We start from the raw sequence: 17,299 nt of genomic DNA, 5'->3' as shown, positions 1-17,299 counted from the left end.
AGTGAGCACTAACAGGCAAAAAACTGAAGCAGCACTTCAGTGAAGGAGGAACAGAACTGAGCTACGAGCACACCGAAAAACCACAGAGGGAAGTTAAGTTTTTACAGATGAAGTCCTTGATTTGATCCTTAAAAAAGAACCCACCACGCTCACAACACCAGGATGGTGACCCAGCAGCTATAAAAATTAAAATAAAAAAAAAAGGGTCAAGCAGGAGCTACTGTAACAAAATGGGTTTGTTTAAAATGGTTTCAGACACAGAGCAACTACTCATCACCTGATTAGAATGCAACATATGCTCCAACAGACAGCTACCACACGTCTGCACGCTCAGCTGCAGTAGGGATAATAAGCTCCTGTTTGCTATAGGCACTGTGTGTTCTTTGCATTTTACTCCTCGTGGCAATTAACCTCCCTGTTATTAAAAAAATTGCACTGGAAGTGGAAGACAAACACACTCATTTGCAACACTGAAGAAACAAGATCCTTTTACATTCGCCTGTTTCTCCAAATGTGTTTTTACCTCTGAAGCTCTTCTAGATATATTGAAATAAATCAATCCTTCTAATTTATTTCCCCAATATTTCTCAGGCAAAAGATCCATACAATTCTCACAGGCACTTTCTGGGTGTGGGCTCTTCTTCTGCAACTGTCTCCTTGGAGTTTGCACTCCCATTGTAGGTCGTGACCTCTAATCTGGGACCACCATCCTAAATCCTGCTACTGGAGATAAAAATCTTGTTTTGGCATGTGCTCTCTAAAAGCAAAGGGTATTTTCTCTGACAAAGATTTAAAGCTACCCACAAACACAAGTATGAGAATACAGTGCTCTTGCACTGTGCATTTCAATGCACATACACCATCCAAAGTAGCAGACAAGAAAACTCACCACCAGTTAAGGCAAAGATCATCCAATTCAAACTATCAAGGCAAGTTTTTGCCCTCAAAACTCCAAAACCTACCATAATTTATTTCTCAGGTGGAAAACTGGGAGCAAATTCAAACAGCAGCCAAGGTACTTGAGGCCTGCATGAGAGCAGTGCAGCAGCTGGAGAGCAGGTGGAGTTCACCTGCTGGAGGGGTGATGGTGCAGAAAGAAAAATGAAGAAAAAGCAACTTATTTTACTGGGGGGCTCAGAGGTCAGTTTGTACAGAGTTGAGAATGCTATAAACCACAGTTATCTTCACCCAGTTTAAAGGGAGAACAGCCTGCCATATCCTAATGGGATTGTACTGGATGTTTTAGTTACACAAGGGAATATAAAACGGAATTTGCAGAATTACCTGGCTTCTGCCCATGCCTCTTAACCCCAAACAGCACACAGGGCTGTGCATCTGTTTCAAACACGGCTCAGTTGACCTCAACTCCTGACTGCACTCAGAGGCATACACAGAACTTACTGCAAGTTACTCACTTGCTCTTGCCAAGGGTTTTTTTTCCCTATTTTTTCTCCCAACCTGAGTTTACAACCAAGTTCCTGGGCTGTAACATACGTATACTACCAGTGTTCAGAACCTGGGATGCACCATCTTTGCTGCAATGTGTAACACCAGAGCAAGATGACATTTTTCAATGCCAGAAGGAAGAATTAGGAGGTTTTGGCTGTGAAGAAAGTTCGAAAAGTTTTGGGTTTTCAAATCAAAGAGTTAAAGAAAGGTGCAAGATTTAAGAAGTCTCTGCATATATGGTACAAAAGGAACCTGAGGTGAATGACATTCAGGTCACAGGTTTCTGTGATAGGATTTTCTGTGCTAAATCAAAAAGGACACATTTTAGGTTTGCAGACAGACAACTGATACACCTGTAATCATTCAACTATGGACAACAGGTAAGGTGTTTTAAATAATCACTGGCTAAATGAGGGAAAATATCCAGAAGACCTGGCATTCAGGTGTGGCCCCCACAGTTCTTGGCTGCCAACAATACTAAGGTTCACAGAGATTTTTGGCAGCTTGGTTTTTTTATGTTATGTTTTATATAAGGGAACTAAAACAATTAGCAACAACTGGCAGAAAAATACTGTTCTGAGACATAATCATCCTCAGCAGAACAACCCGTTCCACATCTGCTCCTGCATTTGAAAGACCAGATTTTCCTGGGGCAGATTACAGTAACCTTTGCTCACTCATGTTGCCTATATTTGGATGCATGAAGTGTGTTAGTTCAGAACTTGTCAGTACTTGTAGACTTGCAGAAGAGTTCCTTGGACTTCGTCCCTGGGCTGGCTGGAGACTCGGGTGAAGGCATGGAAGCAAAGGAAGGAGAGCAGTTACAAGATCAGACCAGCAGAATAAGACAGGCTGTCCAGTCTCTAGAGACAGATCCCTTCTTTCCCCTTCCCTTCTTGCATAAAACATGCTGTAAATTGCACCAGGAATTACAGCTTATTCCTTGAACCAAAACATGTGTTGGATATTTAATGGCTTAGTACAGTTGCAGCTTCTGTGCTGAGTTTGAAGCACACACTGCAGTTGTTATTGCATGTTCTTGTACTGTTCTCTGTATTCTTGTTTGAAAATGGACATTCCAGCCTCCTATAACCACCTCCTGTGATTAACATTAGTCCCAAGAGAGGAAACATAGTTTTAGAGACTGTACAGTGGCCTGAGTGATGGAACAGAAACATCTTTGTAGATCAGGACCTCAGTAACACATTCTCACTGGCATCAGGAAGGCAGCAAAACGAGGCCTGTCCTCATTCACCTCAAGACAAACTTTCTGGCACAGGGTGCATTTCTCTGAACAAACATTTTCCAAAATTATCTTTGCATAATGATCAGCACAGAGATGAAACAACTGAGGAGGGACAGAACAGCCTGAATCCCTCAGAGATACACACAAACTCGAGAAACTGGAGCAGTTGTTGCATCCCTACAAATTCAGAAGGTTCCTACCACAAGAAATAAGAACCTAACTCGTTAAAGCAATTTTATTTAAGTATTTGGAGGGAAATTTTCATATCATGAGTAAAAATACTAGAGTTGAATGTTGTTAAAAAAAAAAAAAAGTCAAGATGATGGGCTCTCTGTGCAAGCACAGCAGTTTCTGATGGAAAGGAGAAGCGAGGATTTTCATAACATACTCCCTTTCAAATAAAAAAATTAAATGCTAGTTAACTGGAGTACATGTCATCATTTTTTATACAGTCAAGAGAATGAAAAAAAAACAAAAAAAAGCGCAATTTAAAGAACGCAACCTACAATGGAATAAATTCATTCGCAGCAGAGACAGAATAAGACTGCTTTTATGAAAATTACAAAGAAACATGATACAACAAAAATAGGGTGAGGGGAATTTTCCACTAAGATTAAAAATGAAAAACAAAAAAAAAGTTCACTTTTTGAACACCATTATTATTCAAACACGTATGAAGTTCCAACCTATTTTTTTTTTACATGGGAAAACACTGTTAAAGTGAATCTTCAAGAGTGAGAAGGCACCATGAACTGTTGGTTGATACCTTTAATGCACACTCAAGAAATAAGAAATGATCTGGCATGATGCAAAAAATCATTAAGTGTTTATATATATTCATATATCTTTTCATAAAAAAAAAAAAGCGGCAACAAGTCATTACTTCAGTGCCAAAATGTACTTGTGTCTGGCTGATTCGCTCATTAAGATGATTTCTCACTTAGACCTGTGTGGTATTTCTGTACAGTGGTGGAAGTGGGTGATTTTTTCATTGTTGCATTTCATATTAGATTGGTAAATCAAGCATTTTCTAGGTTCTGAGAAGCCAATCCTATGAAGTATTCCTAAGCTCTATGCAAATGGAATAATTAAATGCACTGTCTAGAATGGAATACTCATCTGTACGATGTGGCAATCCCACTGGATTCAGTTTGATATGTAATGTCTTGTAGCAGATGTTATAACAAAAATAACTTTTGCTTTTTGATTTACCTCACTGAGGCCATTAATGCTGTTCCTATAGTTGGTTTTCTGGAGTTAGATGATGCTTCACTGCTGTCCAAAATGAGTTTGAACCTTGACTCTCCAGAGTTTGTTCACTTTGTTGCTTATATTATTGCACTAGCTACTAAAGTCTTATATCTTCCTATATAAATCTAATTGTTCAGAGTGCAGATTCTATATTTAGATAATGAACTGTATGAAATAAATAAAATAAGGGGATTTTCTGGTCAGAGTTGCTGATATGTTGAATACCTTAATTATTTCTAAAGTAAACAGTTTTGGTGTATGTTCTTAAAAACCTATGGTCATTCAGCATAAAAGCCTTGACGTAATACTTAAAGAATGGATTCGTTTTCCTTCTCAAAAATGCATCAAAGAATTGTTTTAAATACAGAATCTGTGAGGCTTCCTACAAAGTCATCTAAATCGTAATACAAACACAGTTTGTAATTCAGATAATATAGAAAGTTCTCTAGTGTCCATTGAAGTAAGGTCCCCAAAATGCAGTCTGTTTTGTTTCTGAATGGCAAAACATTAAGCGGTTCCACTGGCTGAGTAGGAGAACTGAGGAAAATGAGGTCTTCTCTCGTTATCTACACAATCCATGCTGTCATCTGAAAGAGGAAAACAACATTAGACAATATTTTCTAACTTTTCGATTTTAAGTAAACAAACAGTAAGATATTGCACGGTAAAGTTATTTCAGAAAATTTCAGTGTTGCCTTTTTTCTTCTACAACTTGAAAGGACAAAGAAAGAGAAAGTCTTAAATCTCCCCCCAGTAAATGGGGATCACACCAGATCCTGACTGGTGTATGTACAGAGTTGTTTGGATGTCCATTAAAAATTGGTAGAAGCTGCATAGCTTAAATCCATATTCACTGTTCTGAATCTCTGGAAATTTATATTTGACAGCAACAAACATGCTCAGTTACCAAGAAAATAAAGTACATTTTGATTGAATATGGACATTAGTCCACGCTCAATTGACTGCTTGCATATACACAGTGTGTGTGGATATGGACATGTGCAGAACTCATTATCAGAATTAATTTCCAGTGGGAATGTGCAGAGTTGGAAAAGAAAACAGTACAAATAATTTCACTCTTATAAGACAGGTTTTTAATTTCCCGAACTGGAAAGACATGTGGAAAGTTTCACAACAGTTTACCAACTTCTAGGTCAAGTACATATGGAAAACCAGCAAGTTTAAACTGATGCTTTTTCACATAGCTGAAGAGAGCTGGTAACATCACAGCAAATTATTTCTAGTGGTCTGGAGGACACAGTGAGAAACATTTGGGAAAACTTTACCTTGGTCAGGAGGAGTGATTGTTATCATCTGTGCTGTAAATTCTTCATCAAAGTATCTTGTATCTGTTTCAGATGTAACTTGTGGCTTGAACAGAGGTACAAGCTATGAAAAACAAAAAAAACAAACACTGTCCATTTACAGGTTCTTGCAGTGCTGTAAGTGAAACAAGTAGGATTTGACATAGTTATAAGCTACAGTGCCTTTTCCTACCTTCCTAAAATGTCTATAAAACACCAGTTCACAAAGAAGGAAGTATATACAGTAAAAAATATATATTTAGGTGTGCACTTCCTATTTATGGGGCATTTAAGGCATTTTTTCTCTAGGATTTAAATGCACAAAGAAGCACTAAAATTGCACAAAGAATCCTAAAATTTCTTCAAGTAACAGTATATTTACAAATGTTTAAAGACAATAGTATGTACTGGTTCCCAACCTAATTATATGGAAATTGTCAACTGCATCTAGTTAGGTATATGCTTAAGGAGGATGCAAATGTGTAAGAAAGATGCTCAGTGATACCAAATCGATCAGCTAACCTTCTGTATCACCACAAGGGTTGTATCATTCACCAAAAATTTCAACTACAGAGCTATTGTGTCTATGCAGCTCTGGCTGGAAATGTGCTGGAGGTCTCACTAACCTGGGAGAATTTAGGCCAAGGCAGCAGCAACGTTAGGCTTTTATATTCCTGGTCCTGAAAAGCAGTTTGATGTCAACTCTGAACTTCGAAAAACTGAAGTGCTTACAAAAACCTGAGTCCAGTCAGCAGTGAAATCCTCCTCATGTCACACCAGGAGTTGCACTATTCGGGGTTTATTCTTGAGACTCACTCGGGCAGACAGGCTGGAAACCATCCATGTGTACCTAGGCAAGCTCTGGCAAGAGCAGCTCCAGATGGAGAGGAGCTGCTTGACTGGGGTTGGAGGAGGAGCGCGCCTGGGAAGCGGGATGACAGAGCTGGATGCATACAGATGCACAGGGTTGGAACATGTACAACTTTGGAGGGCAACAGAACTGGGATTCAGACCTCACTCACCTCCCCACTGCACAGTGCAGCAGAGCCAGAATGTAAACACTGTTCTGAGCCCTCCCACAGAGGACATGGAATAGCGCTCAGCGCTGGGCTCCCGCTCGCCCACCACTGGGGTTACACATGGCCATCTTTTAATAGCACAGAGCCACACCAGGCAACAATTTGGGAGCGTGATTGAGGAAGTATATGGCTTCCAATCTGAAACTGCAGGGAAAGGTTTATCAAGGTAAATGGTAAATTGCTCCAACTGGAATTACGCAGTGACCCCAAGACTTGCACTCCTGCGCTTGCACAAATAAGAACGACACTGACAGAAATCACTACACTCGGAAAACATCAGCAAATCTTGGATGTACAAAACACCTCTTCTCCACCCTCAACTTTTCCACCTGCTTGGATGTGGAGAAATCATTTGCTTGTCAAGTTGGTAAATGAGAAAAGCACTAGTTTCAAGCTCCCTATCACCAGGATCATCTTTCTGATCTGTTTTGAGAGCACCTGACAGCATGTTGTCCTGTCTTACAAGCAACAATCCAATGAGTCACCTTCATTTTCAATGTAAAGACTTTAAAAAATGTAATCTCTATATATGGCAGTATTTTCAAATACAAAGAAACATTTACTGTTTAAAATCAATCTTTAAAAACTAGGGGACATAAAGACTGTTAAAATAGGAGAGTGCAATTACAGTACACTTTTTTGTTTTTTTTTTTTTTTTGTTTTTTTTTTTATTACTAACAATCCTCCATGCCCAAGGATGGCTTAAAAGAGCTGGGCAAATGATCCTATCAAAAAAATACTAGGTTCTTAGAAGTGGTCTTTGTGTCATGAATTTAAAAAGGAAAAGGAAACAGGATATCCCAACTCAGGAGTCACCCTGAGCCTTACAGTCCCCCTGAAGCTATTGAAGATGGAATGCTTCACATTATAATGTTAATAACATTTCTCAATCAAATCACACCAACATAATTATATGTTGGAGCCCTGTTGAGGATAAGGAATTTTTCTCTCCCATTTTAACTCTATTCTCTCTCTCCTCACACAAGTTTCTGTCAACTCCTCAGAGCAAACCTGGCTTTGTTTTTGACAGGCTATGCATGCACACGTGTGTGAAGATCTATCTGTCCTTTTAAGCTAGTGGTGGTTTTGGCACTTGCAGTGCCCCCAGTTGCTCTGCTTGCTGTGCACAGCACAGAGTGATTTAGGACTTGGGCACTGCAGCAGACACCTGAACTATGCACATCGCAACGACTCGGAGCAGCGATCCCAAGTGAGAACACATGTGGAATGGGCTAGCGCTGCCTGTATCATTTTCCTTTTTATTTTAGTATCTGTTAGAAGCAATTTGAGACAGATTATGATGCACCCACAAGACATTTTTTTCCCCCTAGCTGTCAAATTCTGAACATTAAGCTGGAAACAGAGGGAAAGCCGCAGAAAGCTCCAACACTGGCTTTAACAAGCAAATATGTCACTTTACTGAAAAGCTGTCACTGCAATAGCTCTGCAGTTCAACTGGCAGAGAGGTGCCACCTGTAGCCTCCCACGGCTGCAGACCAGCATGAATCCTGCAGGTTTATGCTGGTTTAAGAGAGAAAAAGTACCAGGGAAAAAAATGCATGTGATTAAAATCTCATTGTGTATGTTTCGCTTGTCGGTGGGCAAAATACTGCCAATGAAATCGCACCTTTCTCTGCACCAGAGACAGATAGCACTCTTCCAGGAGAGTCTGATGAACATTTTAAATTTTTAGGACAACCTCAGTTATTCAAAACTCCTTATAATTCAAAGCAAAGCTATGTTTCCAAAAAGCTTAATTACAAAGCAAGTGTTCTCGATTACCCAAGCCCATATTCATGCACATATTCAGCATTACTGGAGATGGTGTGTAACCAAGCTTAGCGCACAAACACCTCTCAGCAGCTGACAAAATCCAGCTTTTATCCATGAGACTGCACTTCAGGTAAATGCTGCAAGATCCTCTTTGGACCACCCAGAATGTAGGCAGCAATTACTCACAGGTTTTTAAAATCTTTCCACTTACACAGCATGCCAACTTCAGATGCTAGTGGGACACGAGCAAAACCAGGATCTAGGCTCCTTGGACAGGACAAAGTCAGGAGTAGTTTCAATCAGCACAGTTTTCTCTAAAACATGTTAAGTATCTGAAATTTCCTGGTGGTTTCTAGAACAATATGAATCAGTCCTACTATGGGACAACCTCTGAAGTCTTTCTGAGTCCTATGGATAAATAAATTGCCTCCACCTTGTGTGATTTCTTTTCCATTCAGGGAATCAGGACTACCATCAAATCACAAACAACTTCACTCTTGAAGTTTGAGCCCCAATATCAGCTTTTTACTTTAAACTGCATAAAAATAGCAAAACACGAAGTATTCAGCTTGTCAGCTGGGTGAAAACAGGGACAACTTCCTGTTTAGAACAGGAATTCAGATCCACTTTTTATATTATACCGAATAGACACCACCTAACTCTCTCCTGCACTCATGACTGCATACAGCTCTCCCTCACAGGATGCTTTGAAAAGGCTGAGGTCTAAACTCTTATCTACACTTTCAAGGCACAAAAACTTACTTTATGATTTTTCAGTTCCCTTTAACCACACAGATCTGTGAGGAAGTGAAAGAAGGGAAGGAAATAGAGGACTCTTTGTAGTTGTATACAGGAACTGGACAATTCCCCTACTATGGTACAGCAACTCAGTTTCTGCAAAGCTTCTTACCTGTTCCCACCAACTGGAGAGAGAACTAAACTGTACTTAGAGATCAAACGAGATCTGATACCACAAGGGGCTGCTGGAGGAAAGAGGGAAATCAGGAAAGGCTAGGATTGAATGAGATCATATGGCACCAGTAGATGGGAACCCTGAATCACCAGACCCACATTTTAGTTGGCTGCATTTCATGTTAGTGCTATGAAAATGTGGCTGATGAGAATCAAATGGGAGAAGACAACAGCAGATCACTATGAGAGCACAAAGCAGGACACCTTGGAGGAGTGAAATACTCATCTGTGAAGGAAGGGGCAGTGAGACATAGAAATGATAAAACACACTCCTATGGAAAGGGCTGGGCTCTTTGACTTCAGTGGCTCCACTGGAAAGCCCACAGGCTCAGTGGGTCTCATGGAAAACCAGTGAGAAACACCACAAAGTGCAGACACTTCCTATCAGTCCTTTGTCACACACAAAAAAATAGTATTAGGCTTGGATTGATGCAAAAGCCCACACTTGTATGCACTTGTCTTGAATGCTGAAATTAGACTGAAAAGGCAAGAAAAATGCAATGGGAAAAAACAGTCCATCTTCTACTACTGCTTCTAGGAATTTTTGCTTCAGATGCTCAGGAACCAACAATAATCCTGGTCTCACAAGGGATACATCAGTTGATAGGAAGAAATTGTAAGAAGAATTCACAGGAAAAGCAATTTTAAAAGCTTAAAATACTGTCTAAATTTGGAAGCAATTTCCATTACATCTTATTTATTCAGCCAACTACCTCATTGAGAGATACTCCTATCACTGCAAAATAAAAATTCAGAAGTAATCCAGTTACAGTATTTTAAGAAACACTAAGCAATTTAGCCCTGTTAAAAACAACTGCAAACCTTTTCTGTGGAGTGTTTCTGTGTACATTACACAGGGCAACAAAATTTGAAACATTCAGTATATTCACAGCTACAGTTCACTTTGGATGAACAGTTGTATAAATACCTTTTTCTCATATACATCTTGCCAAACAATGCCAGCAAAGAATTTGTGCTGCATAATCTCCTTGGCATCATCGGGACCACCACCTAACCTGTAGGAGGCAAAATAAGTAATTAAATGTTTGAGTACAGTTATTTTTCTCATACAATTTTTATTATAGGGTAGTGAAGAAATTCTGAGTTTATATAATACATTTGGGAGCAGTTCCACCATTTGCTACATATTTGGTTTTTTGTGCACGGACTATTTTAGGCTTCAACACAGTTCCACTTAAAAGATTTAAAAACATGCTAACAAACAGAGTTAGAATAAAGGTCTCTCTCAGAAAAAGAAAAAAGAATAATGATCACAATTCAAAAGACCTGCTCTTCAGGAAAGCTGCTGTCCTGGGGACCACAGCAGATCCTACAAGTAAAAGGTTTGAGCCACACACCCTTTTCTCTGTACTAACAAGAGACTACCCCCTACAATTTTCTAGAGCAGAGCGATGCCAGCAGTAAAACTGAATTTGATTTTGAAGTGAAAGAGAGACAAGGCTTTTTAAGGCAACCTGATTTATGCAACCTGATTTAAATTTCCATTAAAGAAAACAGTTGACAACTGCAGTGATAATATCACGTCGTATGCAAATCTTTCCTCCTCCTTGGCTTCAGGAAAGCACAAAGGGTGTTTTATTGACTTGAGGTATATCAAGATAAAGCACTTTTATTCCAAAATAAAACTGTCCACACAGCTTATAGATGCAATCAGTTTAGTTGCAGTCTTGAGCTAACAGATGCTTAAATTTTGCTGTGGAGGTTAAAATGTTCTCTAAAAGACTGAACCACATATCTGCAAGCAAAGACAGGCACCAAGAAAGCAAAACAGACACTGGGTAATCAGCAGGAGACTCTTTCAGGTAACAAGGTTAAGGTAACGCTCAGGATTTCAAGTACAGGAGGTGTTACCATGTTCACCCAGGCTCACTTCCAGGATCTGCCTGTTCTCTGGTGCCATGGGCAAACTGAGATATTACCACTGTTTTAAGAGCTTAAAATAATGACTCTACGTGGCCAAGGCTAGAGCTATACTGCTACAGAAACCAGGGATAAGGCCTGTTCTCTGAGCCCAAAGCCAAGATTCCCAGTGAAGCCTCATCCATGCTGCACAGCATTTGGCCCTTCATGTCCTCCAGGCCACATGCAGTAACCCCTCAGCCCTAATACACAATTATCTGGGGATAAAGGGGAGAGGTTTGGTTCAAAATATCTCAAAATATCAGAGATAACATGAAGGTTGTGTTAAAGCCCACTGAAGTGGTATTTTTACAGCTTGAGACTGCAAGCTCTGGGATGCAGTGTGAAGGCACAACGTTATTGGGACAGCACTGGATGACAGTTCAGCGTGGAAAAGTCAAATACAGTGACACTGTTCACAGTGCTGACTGGGAAGGAATCCTGGTGCATGCAACCCCCTCAGCCATGCCCACATTGGCTGTACCAGAGACACCAAAGCAGCACAGGTGCCTGGCAGTCCAAAGTCCGTGCTTGCTTCCAGGCCCTCTTCCATTCGGTGGCACAGCAACCTAAGGGGTTTGCTCCTACACATTCCTTCAGGAAACGTGCAGTGGAACAGCTCCCCAGTCTTCCAGTAGCAAAGTGCTGGGTGACTCTCTCCTTCCCAAGGTAAGCTCTAAGACCAACCTAAGTTCACCCTAGAGCCCCAGAGGCCAAACCAAGCCGGACGATGGCTCTCCCAACTGCCTGGCAGCACATTCTACAGCTGTGGAAGAGCCTGGAACAGAGCCCAACTCCGGGGCAGCCTGGGAACAGAAACAAACTCCGTGAGTAATCATCTCTCGGCTGGTTCCCCCCAGGTCCAGTGGCTTTGCCAAGTCTCTACCAGACTCCTTGTTCCTTCCCCAGCACAGATGATAATGGCTGATGGAGAGGGTGGAGTCAATCCTCCTTATCCACAGATGCCAACAGACGGCACGAAGTTCGGGAGTGACTATGAGCTAAGAAGCACCTGAATGGTGTTTTGCAGAAGCAGGCAGGAAGGCTGGTTGGCTGCAGCCATGTACAAGTGCTTTGCAGAATATATTATCTAATATGAGCCTTTGTTCCATGAAGGGCAAACACGTACTCCAGGAAACGCCAAAAAAACCTCCAGATGCTTTACTTACCTTTCAAAAATCTATACTATTAAACAAATCCAGTCAAAGCGAATGGGGAAACGATAGAAACCTCCTGTTTTGGACATGGACTTATTCCAAAATACACTTCTGTTTTCCAGAATTATTATGAAAGGACTCTCAAGGAGAACAAAATTAAATGGGCAACTAACACAAAAATCATGCTTAAGCACCACTGAGAATGGAAAGAGCAGCAGGTTTGTCTTTCATAGGGACATGCAATACATAAAGAAAAATATAGCAGAAATAAGAGCTTTGAGGAGATTCCTGTACAATAAAGTTAAATTCCGTGCATTTAAGTCTTCAGACAGAACCAAAAACAGTATAAATAGGACTGGAAAAGCAAAAGCTATGGAAATTTACAGTATACAAAGAAATATAACAGAAAGTGTAGAGACCAAAAAGCAATTTAAGAACAAACACCTCAAAATCTAAACTTCTGTCTAAATTGGTCTCCTTAAGAAACACCTGCCAAACAACTCTGGTTATTCATTCAACTTCTATCTACATTTGAGAGGCTTTTTTCCCCTCTATTTTAGTTAAATAAAAAAATTGAAAATTATTAATAAAGTGCAACATCAATATTAAACTGAAACAATTTTCACATTTTAGCTTTTTATGAAACTGTATTGCTTTCAAGTTCCATTAACCATTTAATGACAAATGTCTGTGCTCCACGAATCAAGGGCAATCAGCCATCCTTCCACTGATATATCATGTAGAAACAATTTTTAAAATTTATGTGTTGTATGTTTTTAATATACATATATAAATATAATGTATAAACAGACAGTCAACAGTGACAGTATTAACACCATCCAGAAGACTGCAATTACTGGATCACATGGAAAATATTGTCCACGTAAAAAAAAAATAAAAATATTTGTCCACATAGAAGTAAACAGTGCTCAGCAGCCTCATCCATTCCCAGCTCTTTTAAGAAGAAACCCACAAGCTTCTAGTTTTATAGTTAAGAGGTTTCTACAGTTTCTACAGTAAGGACAGCCAGGCTGCAGCGCAGAAAAGTGGGAGCAGCCACCTCCACTCTGCCCTGCCAAATAATCCCATCCCTGAGCTCGTGCTTTGCTGTATTAGGAGCCACAATACAGATTCTGACTGTGGGCGAATCCCCATCTGAAGAGACTGTCATACTTGGAGGCAACAGATCTCTGTTGTTCACAGACCTGCACGTGCACTACCTCTCATCTGAGAAGATGGACGCAGTTTTAGGCATCACTTCTGCAGTCACCCTGTCTTCACATGATTTGTCTGAGTCACCCCTGTCCCCGAACCTCGTTTTACAACAGCACAAACATACCCACCAGGCTCAAGAAAAGCAGCTCAGGAAAAGCTATTGGTGTTCGCCAGCTCCAAGCACATAGACACATATTTCTCCTTTTCTGATACAGTCAAGATGGAAACTAATATTTTACTATGTCCCTTACCTTCAGAGGCCTCTAATAGCCACAGGGAAGGATTTGGGAACTGCATCTACATCACTTTCCTGTGACTGGAACTATCAGCACAGAGAAGCTCTGGACGGCTTTGGGAACAGCATGATTTGATGACTCCAGATTTGGAAAGAAAAGGCCACATTCTTCCTAAAGCCCTGTACACAGAGTCTATTGGGGCTTTCCTGCTCAGAGATTAAGACTTTTGTAAAGCCTAATGCAGCTAACTTCCAGCTCTGTGCTGAGCCTTACTTCCCCACTTCTTCATTAACTATATGCACATGACACAAACACAGTAGATCCAGAAGCACTGAAAAAGTCCCCACTCCCCAATATTAGTAATCAAAAGGAGTCATGTTTGAAGATGCTGAATCTTGGGAAGTCTCTAAAGTACTGGTTTCTAGAAAGCTGGGAGAAAAATCTCTTTAAATCTGCCTTTTATGTTTTTCTCAGTTTCAATTTAGATCTCTGTGGGTGAACTGTTTCACTTTGTCCAAATCGCTCTGGACAGAACCAAATTAGGCTAAAATTATCATACCCAACAGCCAAGTCTCAGTCTGTCTCAAAGCACCTGGTGAAACATGAAGACTTGATGAACACTTTGCAGTTGAACTGATATGCAGGACACTGGAGCTGACTGGAGGCACTTTTGTACTCCAGGCACAATTCAGAGTAAACACAAACATTTGTCACGTGTGGTTTCAAAACTTTGCATGTCCACAGGGCACCAAAGTCTGCTGTCCAAGAGGACCAGTTATTCAAGGTTATCTCCTCCTGCCAGCCACCAGCTTAGCTGGGACCACCTCCAGGCCCCTGCAGTCCCCGTTAGTGTCACCTCTAACTCTTCCAACTCCAGCAGCTGCTGTGTGGGCTGCAGACCTACCTGTGCCTGAGAGCAAGTTTGCTCAAGATCCATCTAACCTTCCCATAGCAGAACACCACAGAGGACAAAGACACACAGCTTAACTCCTTTCACAAGGAAAAAAAAAAACAAGGAGTTTGGTTTTTGTACAGGTAAAGGCTTGATTGACTCTCATACTCCTAAGCATCTGTGGCCAAAATTGCACTCTGGATGTGGAAAGAATCACCACTGCTAGGAAAAAGTGAAGTACCAGATCTCTGTGTGGCTGCAAAAACTGATTAGCAGGTCCCAGTGACCTTCAGCTCTCCAAAAGCACAACCACAATTCTGGTTGTGAAGTCATTAAATCTTTGAACAGGTTGTTTGTAAAATGCTACATCTTCTCCCTCTCGTTCTTCCTGAGTGGCAAGGGCCAACAGCACCACAGGAGACAGAAGCAGGTGAACAAACCCCATCTGAGAGAGGCTGAACAACCCTGACCTATGACAGGGGGCACCAAGGCATGTAGTGAAAACACATCAAAATTCAGATTAAACCATCCTGAACTTCTTTCAAGTTATAAACCTGCCAAAATTCAGAGCTTTTGAGACACTGCTGATTACAAACCCACCCACCCACCCATCTGAACTCAGCCCATTTACATGGAGCACTCTGATCCATGCCCACTTCCACGGGCTGCAGTCTCCACAACCAGAGGAGTAATAATGAAAGTTAAAAACTTTGTTGTTTTATGTGTGAAAAAATGCTCTGATTACCTCCTTTCATTTGATCTATGTCACAAAGCAGCAAAGGAGAATTTCAGGTCACATTAACAGGAAATATTTACAGAATAGTTTTATTCCTTCTTAGGAAAATTAGGGTTCACATTACAAGATTAATAAACTTCTATCAATCCCAAAAGAAACTTCAAAATTCCTTTTCTCTTAGAAAATGGATTTCACATGACCAAATTTAGAAAACAGTCATGATTAAAAGCAGAATGCAAATTACTGTTCTTCACATTTTCCCCACATGCCTGTCAGTTTGAGACTGAATGGGTATGACTGAACACAGAGTGCTAACCCTGCTTCTGTAAATCCAGCTCAGGTACAACAGGTCCCTTTTAAGATTTAACTCACTGACACAGATCACAATTCCTGAGATCCTTGATATTTAAACTACCCTCATCACTGAGCTTCATTATATTAACCTTTACTGATGTTGGGGGTTTTTCAGATAATGATTTTACGGGAAGTGACAACATCTCCCAGTTTCATTTTTCTCATGAATTTGGCCATCTCCTCCATCCCACTCTGAAGTTCACCAGCAGTTACTAAATGCTGCCAGTTCTGATGCTTTCTGCCACAGACAACATTACAATGATACTGACTTCTGTCCACCCCAGGGCTTTATGGAAGAGGGGACTTCTGCTGAATTACACAGTGACTCCCCAAAGCACCATCAAAGGGCCAGTGTCAACCAGACTATTGCACATTATTTAACTTTTCAGTGACTGCAGTTTTGTAGCTCTCTGGCTGGTTTTTGTCAATATGGTTCCATGAGCTCACTGTGAGTCAACTACCAGGTATGTCAGGCTCCCACCTCAGCATACAGACCACCCAGAAAAGAGAGTGTAACACTACAAGGGCAGGACTTCTACCCCTCATGCTTCCAGATTAGTTCTCTGTGCCGCCTGAAACGCCACAAAGCACAAGGGATTTGCCAAATCACAACCTCAGTTAAAACATTGTGTGAATGGTGATTGGTTAGAGACCAGTATTTAAGAACAGTCCATGATCCAAAAAGCTTGGGAAGCACCAGTGTAATTAGGCATAATTACAATAAGGCATGTGTGCAGGCTTGTCTAGTCAATAGTTATTTCTATCAGCAGTATGAAAATCATCTGTCCAACAGATCAGAGCAGCGCCGCTTCCAAGCCTGCAGAAGATACATGTGAAGAAGTGGCTATTTGTATAAAGTGAGCATATTGTGGAGTAATTATTGGCATTGGGAAAATCTTGTAATTAGAAACGAGTAGGCGTTCTTTGTTTGTCAACAAATTGCATTTTGGTTCATCAGAGATGCTCCTTTAAGAACAAATTGCAGCAGATGCTGCTTGTGTTTTCCAGTGATTGAAAGGCCCCACCTGAATAAGCTACAAAAGGGTCACAATTGCATTTAACCCAGCACTTTACTGGACAGGAATCCTGTTGGCAGGGGCTGCAGCCAGGCTCGAAGAGCACAGTGCCCGGGGGGCTGCTCATCAATTACACAACCTTCTCCTGGAGGTCCCCTTGCAGGCGCCGGGTTCAGGAGGGGGGTGCAGCTGTTGCCACCTTGTACAAGGCTGGCCACGTTCCTGGCTGCAACTGTGCCCCGTTCCCCACGTCACCGCCAGGCTGAATCCTCCAGCAGTATAAATTGTGGATTTGCATTACAAGATCTCCCAACAGGATTTTCCATCAAAAACAGCGATAGAAATAGCCTACAGTGATGACAGAAATCGTTCCTACAAGTATCCATGTACCGGCAAAACCCGCTTTCCTGCTGTGTGCACACACGTGCGCAGAGACTAAACAAACACCAGAAAGCAAACGGGAATACTCTGCTTGCACCTCACATGAAAGGTTTCCTATTTGGGGCCCATTTACAGTGGAAGGTTCAGGACAGAAGATCAGGGGCAGAGTCACAATATTATTTGTTCTTAAAACGTCTGGGTTGACAAGATGGCAGGTTTTTAAACTGATGTTTATCTTTGTGCGAAGGTCAACATCCTTTTTGGATCTAGTTCTATATTGTTTGTCAGCCATTAGTGGCTTAGGGTTTTTTGTTTTCT

General features: G+C 41.0%; 1 protein-coding gene across 8 annotated transcripts in view; it reads right to left on the bottom strand.

Annotated features, from left to right (window-relative positions):
* Positions 1–2,914: 2,914 nt before the first annotated feature.
* The window catches only part of AKT1 (AKT serine/threonine kinase 1), a 74,959-nt gene continuing 60,574 nt past the window's right edge, over positions 2,915–17,299 (bottom strand). For all 8 annotated transcript variants that reach the window (XM_051769974.1, XM_051769970.1, XM_051769975.1 and 5 more), the window contains 3 exons: positions 10,003–10,090; positions 5,233–5,335; positions 2,915–4,533 (listed from right to left, as the gene is read on the bottom strand). In XM_051769974.1, the coding sequence (XP_051625934.1) occupies positions 4,454–4,533; positions 5,233–5,335; positions 10,003–10,090 (271 nt within the window). In that variant the 3' untranslated portion in view covers positions 2,915–4,453. The remainder of the gene's footprint in view (positions 4,534–5,232; positions 5,336–10,002; positions 10,091–17,299) is intronic.

The sequence above is a fragment of the Manacus candei genome, unplaced genomic scaffold (assembly GCF_025592945.1).
Source record: "Manacus candei isolate 608988 ecotype Guabito, Panama unplaced genomic scaffold, ASM2559294v1 h1tg000113l, whole genome shotgun sequence".
Classification (NCBI taxonomy): domain Eukaryota; kingdom Metazoa; phylum Chordata; class Aves; order Passeriformes; family Pipridae; genus Manacus; species Manacus candei.
The sequence above is the reverse complement of the archived record's forward strand: the minus strand, read 5'-3'. Positions and strand labels throughout refer to the sequence as shown.